Raw genomic sequence first — 8,998 nt, forward strand, 5'->3', positions numbered from 1 at the left:
ACAGGGCTATCTGCGCACGGACCAGTCACGTGATCAGTCACAGCTGTCACATCACATGCTCCCCTTACACCAACCCCTCCTCAAGATCCGTCGCCTCGACGGATAGGCGGAGTGTAGGGTTCTGCGAACTCATATTCGGGATCGCCAGGGAAATAGAGGTTGTCGCCTATGACGCGCGATGATGCGCAGGTACGCCCCCTCGTCGGGCAGTCTGCCGGTTTACGGCCGGGCGTGAGCTACGTCGATCTGCATAGGAGAGCCGATCGGGGGTAGGTGACGCGCTGGTCAGCGCCCGACGGAGTGGCCATAACCACCGAGGGTGCGAAGGGGAGTAGGGTAAGGCTGGGGGGTAGGAAGAGATGGTGCCGCGGCCTGCATAGGTGGGGTAGTGGCGGCGGCAGGTTGGCGGGGTAGAGAAGACGGGAAGAGGGGGGAAGACAGTCGCGAATGCCCAGCTGGCCCACCAGCGGCCGAGGCCCTCGGATGAGTGGCAGGTCGAACCGCAGTGGTGGCGCGGGGCACCTGAGACTGGGCGTGGATCACGGTGGACGAGCGGTGCAGAGGGGCACGGTCGACATCCATCTTCGTGGCACGTGGTACAGGCACAGGCGCGGCAGGAGGAGGGGGGGCAGGTCCCTCAGCAGACGGTGGCTGACGTTGCTTCTTCGCACGGACACGCTTGCGCATGAACCGTTTCCCAAGCGCGATAAGCGCTTCACCGATTTGCTGGTCGGTTCCCCGGATAGAGACCCGGCGCTGCCAGGCGCAGCGCGATCAGAGTATACGCGCAACTGAGCACCGGAAGTGTCGTGAGCTTGGTGGAGACCCTTGCCGCCGCGACCCACGATATGCCCGACAGCCGAGTCAGGCACCACAAGCGTACAAGAGAAGCGCGTGACAGTGTCGGGCGCAGTAGGGGGGAAGGTTTCGGCAAGTGGTATGGAAGTGTGGGCCGCAGCAATGACGGCAGGGGGTAGGGGCCGGGATCGTTGGAAGAACCCAGCGACTGCCGTCCCAGACACCATGGAATGTAGGACCAGGGGAAGGGGGAGCAGGGGGTGGAGCAGGCGTACCATACTCAAGACGGTCGAGACGGTTGGTGAGGCGAGTAATTTCGCTCTGCAGAAGCAGGCAGTACGAATACAGGTCAACAGAGACGCCAGGGAGTCGTTTGAGGAGAGAAGGCAAGCACAGTAGGGTGAGGACGAATATAGGAGATAGAGAGGATCAACTGGGGCTAGAAGAGTGCCAGAGTCGATATAGAGGCTTTGGTATGCTGTCAGGGGATGAGGGTCCAGGTGCCTAGTTGATACCAAAGCCGGGGAACAGCCCCACGGCCAACTACTTAAGTACAGGGCTATCTGCGCACGGACCAGTCACGTGATCAGTCACAGCTGTCACATCACATGCTCCCCTTACACAATATCGCAACAGACGGCAGCGTCAGGTGCTTACCGACACATCCTCATCTCCCCAGAGCTCTTTAAAACAAAGGAATACAAGTCACAAGTTATGAACAAGCTTAGCAACCGGTGTCGCGTCGTGAATCTGGATGAGGCACACTGCATCAGCACATGGGGCGGCAGCTTTCGACCTGATTACCTCGAACTCGGCGCACTTTGTGGACTTGTTCCTGCCCATGTTCCAATTCTCCTGGCCTCGGCAACCTGGCCATCCAATGTGCTCGATGAGGTGCGGCAGGTCCTGGGGCTCCCCGCGCAGCAACGCGCCGCATTGCCGTCTCCAATGCACGCCCGAATATTGCACTGTCTACGCGGGCCACAAAACATGAGGAATACTCGATGGCTGACCTGCGTTTCACAATCCCGAAGGACGCAAAGACAGCCACGGATATCCCAATGACGCTAATTTACTTCAATGAACGATTGAAGGCGGAACGGGCACGCGACCGACTCACCCAGTGGGCCGCAGACGAGGGCATTGAGAATCTGACTGATGGGACTTGCGTGGCGTTCTACCACGCCAAAGTGGGTCCAAAGCGAAAGCGGGAGCTTGAGTTCATGTTGGCTGAGGGCCGTGTTCGCATTCTGTGTTGCACGGATGCTGTTGGAATGGTAAGCGTTGTATGCTGGCTGGAATATAGATCACTTACTGTAGAAAGGGATGTGATATGCGTAACATTGAACGGGTTGTTCTATGGGAACTACCACCCTCGTTCTGCGCACTGGTGCAGCGGGCCGGTCGTGCTGCGCGAGACCTCTCCAGGATGGGCGAGCCTATTCTGATCATCAGCAAAAACTCGATTAACAAAGGTGCAAAGACCTTGGAAGCCGAGATCATTGCTGCTGTCGAGGCTGCTGCGACGCAAGCAGAGGCGATGAATATCGCCGAGGAGGCACCGGCAGAGACAGAGCAGGAGGGTGTCGAGGTTAACGAGGGTGGGCAGCGGGTGCTAGTGAATGAAGGTGGGGTGCGGCAGGGCCACATCAGGAAAACTCTTTTTCTCTGGCAGACCTGGTGCCAGGTCCTCCAGGTCTGCCAGGTCTGCCAGAGAGCATCTGGTCCCAGAAGACATGCCCAATTCTAGAGGCTCCCAGACGATTGGCTGGTGCCAGAGTCACCTCTAGAGAGATACCAGACATTTATCCAGAGGGTAGTTGGGTTGGGTAAGCTTCATTATTGGCAGTATAATAGCGTAATAACAAGTAAACTAAGCCTCTACCCATCGTCCTCATCCTCGGAAATGTCCAATCGCTCCCGTGGGTCAAAGCTCCCTGGCCCGTCATCCATGTTATCCATGTCAGGGTCGCTAGAGGGGATATCGGCAAGGCTGGCAGTGGCCTTCGTCCTCGTATATGGCTCGGCGAGTTCGAGGATCAGCCGCCGCTTTTGCTCTGATTGGATGGTGATGATGCCGTTGTAGTATTTTGTTGCTCGTTTGGCCCAGTCGTTGCTTGAAAACAGCAGCTTCTTGTGGCGGCCGCCTCCAATATCAATCTTCGTGATCAACTCGCCTGTCCGCCACATCTCGAGTGCGCGTTGGGCCTAAAATATATTAGTTTTGGAGCAAATGGGGTCAGGATGGCGCACTGCAGCAGCGCATACAGCAAGAGCACCAGCCGGGAAGCCAAAGTTGGCGTGGGTGCGAGGCTGGATGGCGAGTCGGAGGTGCTGACGTGCAAATGGAATGAGAATGTACTTGGAGCGATATATCCCCGTCTATCGCTGTCAGATCACGTTGTTGCATGGGGGACAACGTACATGGGCAGCTCCTCCAGCATAGAGAAAGTTTGCGTTGGCCAGCTGATCTTCCGCACGCTGCGCGATAAGTGCTTTGGTGACCAGTGGCTGATTTGGCAGCGGTTGACCCTGATCATCTCGCTCGACATCTTGCAGCAGTGCTCCAGCTACTCGAATAGCCTCCTTGCCAATATCGCTTCGCCAGTTGTCGAGATTCCCGCTAACCTGCCAAATAGTCAGTATTATGAGTTTGTTCCGCAAACGAACACATACGACATGATAAACGGCCTTGGTAATGGCATATGGAGACGCGGCATCCTGGGAGAAGACTGTCTCCCATGCGTCTTTGACATTTCCCCTGTAGTCCGGATGGCCAGCAGTGGTGAATGGTTGTGCCAAAGTCCCCGCCCAGTCGATGACAAAACCGACGACAGATTCACGGAATTCCTTCTTGTCCTCACCACTATGGAGCGGCAAGTCCTCCTTGGTATAGCGGGGCTTGGGCCCTTTCTTGACTTTGACCTCGCCATCGGGAGCGGAAGATGCTTGTCGAAGAACGATGCCAGCCTTGTCAATGTCACGTCAATAGATTTTCCCACCGACAACAACTAGACTCTTATCTTCGATGTCGTCGCACCCACTTGGCCTTGCTGAGTTGCTTCCACTGCAACCTGTAGGCTTTCAGTATCTCCCTCAGGAATATCATCGATCTCATCGTCTGCGCTTCGCAGGCCGGCACCAGAAGAGACAGACGTTGTTGACGTGCGTCTGCCTTGGTCAAGCACACCTTGCCACGGGTCGGAAGATGCGCCGGATTGGGGAGTTACAACGCCTGCGACTTGTCTCCAGTTCGCAGCCACGCCACTTTTCGCGTTTTTTTGGACCTGGGCAATCGTCAGAGGCAAATCTGTGATGGTGGACAGCTACCTGGGGCCGTCGGAGCTGGACGCATGGGTCGCCTTGCGTTTTGCGACCGGTTTGGGCTGGGGCTGGTCGATAGCGTTGATTGCAGCTCGGAGAGGGGCCTAAGTTTTGCGGGTGAGTTATCGTTCTGTGGTTAAACTCGACTGACCTTCTCCTTCGCCTTGCTTTTGGCCTTCTTCCTCTCCGACGCCTTCTCGACAGCTGTCTTCGTCTTCTTGCTCTTCCCAAATTTTGCCTGCAACCTCGCCAGCTCGCGTTCGTACTCGCCATCGTCGACCTCAGTCGCCATCGCACTTCCCTCACTCTCGGAGCCGTCGGACAAATGGCTGCCAGGGTCAATGTATTCGTCGTCGCCATCGCCGTCTCCGCTCAAGCTGCCTTCGCTCTCGTCACCTGCAATGCATTTGGGAAGGTTGTTGGGCTAAGAAAAGTTAGTCTGGCTCGTCAAAATCACAATGACAAACCTGGTTAACAACAGCAGCGTCTTCATCGCTGCCTCCGTCGTCATCCTGGCCTGCGTGCTTGGGGTTGCGGGACTGGAAAGCATATGTAAAAGCAGAAGAAATGAGGAGAAATTCGACTTGCCGCTTCCTCCTCGCTTTGTTGCTTTGCGTGGGTTTGGACCAGAGTCTGGTGGTTTGGGGCAAGATCAGGCCGATTGGAGGACGTGGCCAAGGCTTGCTGCTGTTGGCGAACGCGTTTTTCTGCAGCGGCCGCGTCTCGAATGCGTTTGTCGTGCTTTTCTTGGGCGCGTTTTTCCTTGTCGGCCTTGTCTGCTTCCTTTTGGAGGCGCTGCTGCTCCATCTCCTCTGGGGTCCGTCGCTTCTGACGGTTATCGGTGACAATCTTGCCAGGGCGGTGGTCTGAAGCAGAACGGCGTTTACGCTGGTCCATGGGGGCAAGAGGAAAGGAGATGGTTGTTATTGGCACACGTGCCGCAGCACTGCACCCTCTTGCGCCGATCGGACTCGTTTCAGGCTGTTTCAGGTGGCTCCTATCCGGCTATACGGTACGGATATACCCTCCAATTGTGGAGCATTGCGGCTAAATCCCCTTAAGCTTTTGCCACTGTCTCTGCAAAGTCATTACTCTTATATTAAGCAGATGTCGTGTGAATGTATGCACATGTTTGGCATCAGTTTTAGCAATTTATTTACTCCACATTTCCACTTTTGGGACCACTGCTGTTGAAACCCTAATTTGGTAAGAAAAGCTGTAAAGTCTAATTGGGACATAAAGCTGTAAAATCAAGATTTTACATCAAGTACCATAAACAAGTCCAATCTAAGGCTATTTGTGATGTTGTTCTTGGCTGTAATATCAGTATAGAGGGCATGTAGACCTTGATATTTCATAAACTCATGAATAAAATTGGCATATTCAGTCTGCAAAAAATTGTGAAACAATATTTGAAGCTGGGGCGTAGCCCCAGCCTGTCTAGTCCACCCACCAACACATGCCTCGAGCTTCAAAGCCCAAATCGCCTCGGCGGGGCAATCGCAAGACTATCCCGGACTTACCGTGCCAGTTTCCTGGCTGCGGGCGGACATTCAAGACCGCGTCAGGCCTTACTCGCCACGTTCGTGCTTATCACGACAATCCGACCGAAATCGCTGGGCCATCGACAATGCCCTTCGACAATCCTTCCCCTAGCAATGGATCGAGCTCACAACCATCTCCCTTGCGCGACAGCCCAATGCCTGCTTGGGAGCCACATTCTTCGACCCCACCTGCTAGCGTTGCAGAGGGAAATGGGCCTGAGAACCACTGGCGCCGTATCTATCACCCATTTCTTACTGGTGCGTTGTAGCTGCCTCTGACCAAGACGACTTCTCATGCTTGATAGGCCGTCCGTGCGATGAGAATGGTGTATATCTTCCCGCAGGGGAACCACCACAGCCACGACACGATCTTGCGCTGGACGAATGGGACCCGTACGAAGACCTAGTCCAGTTCCGCCTTGCGGACTTCGCTTTCCGCAAGGCTCAGATCTCAGGCTCCAACATCGACGAGCTGCTGGAGATTTGGGCGTTGGATAAGCTCAAGTCCGACGAACCTGCTCCATTCGCGAATGCCGACCATCTCTATGAAACGATTGACGCAACAACGTTGGGCGACGCTCCTTGGAAGTGCCTCGTCACCGACCCTGTCTCCACTGCCGCTGATGCTCCCGAGTGGGCCCGACGCTCTTATGAAATATGGTACCGCGACCCCAAAGTTGTTGTCAAGAATCTCCTTGATAACCCGGACTTCAACGGGCTCTTCGACTATGCTCCCTACATCGAGATCAACCCAGAGAATAAACGGCGCTGGTCAGACTTCATGTCTGCCAACTTCGCATGGTCGCATTCGGTGAGCAATCTTTTCATGACTTCCATTGTATTAAATCTCTCCAGGACGAAATTTACAAGGCAGATAACTCAACTGCGGGGAGCGATGATCTGCCCGCTGTTCTTTTGGCGCGGACAAGACGACTGTCTCGGTGTCCACCGGCAATGTCGAATACCATCCAGGGTATATGGGCCTTGGTAACGAGCACAGTACTCTCCGTCGAGGGCATCGCAATGGGGTTGTCCCTTTCATTTTTCTTGCAATCCCCAAAAGTCTGACGCTGCTTTTTTTTTGTCCTCGCTCTTACTGATATCTGACAGGCGATCGAAAGTACGACAATGATCCAGCCTTCCGAACGTTCAAGCGCCAGCTGTACCATGCATCTTGGGCAGCCGTTCTCTCATCGCTTAAGCCCGGAATGACCAACCCTGTCGTTCGTCGCTGCCCCGATGGCCACTTTCGCCGTGTCATTTATGACTTCGGGCCATTCATCGCCGACTACCCGGAGCAAGTTTTGCTAGCTGGTATCGTCCAAGGCTGGTGTACCAAGTACGTATATTTGCTTCAAGTCATTGTCTATCCAGATTAACAGTGATGTATAGATGTACCGCTCCCGCACACGATCTCGATGGGTCAATATCAACAGCGCGAACATACGAGAGTACAGAGGAGCTAATCACAGCCTTTGACGGTGATGCGAAGACGCTTTGGGAAAACTATGGTATCAACACTGATGTTATTGTACGGGCTTGCTATTCCATTTGATCGTCATCCACTTAGACTTTGTAGCCATTTACGACTGAGTTTCTGCGAGCCGATATCCATGAGATGCTTTCGCCCGACCTTCTTCACCAATTGATCAAAGGCACATTCAAGGACCATCTGGTCGAGTGGGTGGGGGAGTATTTGTCTCTGACTCATGAGAAGGCCGAGGCAGAAAAAATCCTTGATGAGATTGATCGACGGTAAAGTTTCCCACACCTCGAGTCCGGACACTATCTAAGGTTGATAGGATTGCTGCTGTTCCGGCATTCGGCGGCCTTCGGCGCTTTAAGCAAGGTCGACGATTCAAGCAGTGGACTGGCGATGACTCAAAAGCGCTAATGAAGGTCTATCTTCCCGCACTAAAGGGTCTGGTCCCGCCCGAAATTATCCAGACGCTTAGTAGCTTTCTGGATTTCTGCTATTTGGTCCGTCGACAAGACTTCGATGAAGACACCCTCGATTCAATTGATGCTGCGGTTTCCACCTTCCATAAGCGACGCGAGTTCTTCCGCACAGCAGGTGTTCGCCCCGAGGGATTTTCATTACCCCGTCAGCACTCTATCCTGCACTACTGCTGGGATATTAAACGATTTGGTGCGCCGTATGGCGTCTGTTCTTCAATTACTGAATCACGTCACATAACCGCGGTCAAGAAACCATGGCGTTGCTCAAGTCGGTTCGAAGCCTTGGGTCAAATGCTGCTTACGAACCAACGGCTCGACAAGTTGGCTGCTGCCCGTGTCGACTTTGAGGAGCGTGGGATGCTACGTCCCCAGTTTCCTGCTCTCCCGGATAAGATCAATGTGGATGACGATGCAGATGAAGAGGCCATTGATGGGCCACGGGTTGAGGGTGCGGTTGTCCTTGCCCGTACACGAGGTCCGTTCTGACTAACATGCTTGTGATTACTAATCAAGGTATAGAGCGTTCCTACCCCTCTGATCCAGTTGATCTTGGTGTTCATATCAATGTTCCTCAGCTTTCCGACCTCCTCCGAACCTACCTCAATCTTGATGCCAACGCCAACCTAGACGATATCGAACACCTCTCCGTCTTTCATTCCGCAACTGCCAGTTTCTATTCCCCGAGTGATCCCTCTGGTATCCGTGGAATGAAACGAGAGCGTATACGGTGTACACCCTCATGGCGAAAGCATGGTCCACGTCGTGACTGTGCCTTCATTGTGGAAGATGATGCTCCTGGCTTTTCTGGCATGAGTGTTGTTCGTATCCGACTGCTCTTCTCATTCACCTACAATGGTGTCTATCATCCTTGTGCATTGGTGCGGTGGTTTAAAAAGGTGGGCACCCGACCCGACCCAGAGACGGGAATGTGGATTGTTGAACCGGACATCCGGTACGGGTCTCACTTCATTACCATTGAGCACTTGGACACTATTCTTTGCGCGGCCCATCTTATTCCTGTGTTTGGGGAACGTAATATTCCTCATGACCTCCGCTATACTGACTCTCTTGATTCCTTTCTTTCATTTCATGTTAATAAGTATATAGATGCACATGCTAATGAGATTGCATTTTAATGTTCATTCTTTATCTGGTGTTTGCTCTGGGGGAATGTCTGGAACACCTAGTACTAGGTAATTTTCTGGCCAGTCTGGGACTAGATTGTCCAGGTCTGCCAGACCCCCCAGACCTCCCAGAAAAATTTAGTTTTCCTGATGCATGAGAGCGACGGGGAGGAAGATAGTGCCGTTTCCAAACAGTCAAGGTCCAAAAAACGGGGTCGGCGGGGAAAGAATGATTGTAGCGAGCACGAA

The 8,998-nt window shown here is 53.7% G+C and overlaps 2 protein-coding genes across 2 annotated transcripts; both read left to right on the top strand.

Annotated features, from left to right (window-relative positions):
• Nucleotides 1-1,023: 1,023 nt before the first annotated feature.
• Nucleotides 1,024-2,548, top strand: MIND_01248900 (p-loop containing nucleoside triphosphate hydrolase protein; the record flags this gene model as incomplete). Its single annotated transcript, XM_037368974.1, has 3 exons — nt 1,024-1,030; nt 1,702-2,075; nt 2,123-2,548. 3 exons carry the CDS (start codon nt 1,024-1,026, stop codon nt 2,546-2,548), a joined length of 807 nt encoding a protein of 268 aa, XP_037214942.1.
• A 3,033-nt stretch (nt 2,549-5,581) lies between these two features.
• Nucleotides 5,582-8,761, top strand: MIND_01249000 (C2H2-type domain-containing protein; the record flags this gene model as incomplete). Its single annotated transcript, XM_037368975.1, has 8 exons — nt 5,582-5,924; nt 5,972-6,477; nt 6,522-6,639; nt 6,777-7,005; nt 7,059-7,197; nt 7,246-7,421; nt 7,469-8,100; nt 8,145-8,761. The coding sequence occupies 8 exons, from the start codon at nt 5,582-5,584 to the stop codon at nt 8,759-8,761; spliced, it is 2,760 nt and encodes a 919-aa protein (XP_037214943.1).
• Between the last annotated feature and the right edge of the window lie 237 nt (nt 8,762-8,998).

This window comes from Mycena indigotica, assembly GCF_014461135.1.
Source record: "Mycena indigotica strain 171206Taipei chromosome Unknown Mind.scaff0012, whole genome shotgun sequence".
In the NCBI taxonomy this organism is placed as follows: Eukaryota; Fungi; Basidiomycota; class Agaricomycetes; order Agaricales; family Mycenaceae; genus Mycena; species Mycena indigotica.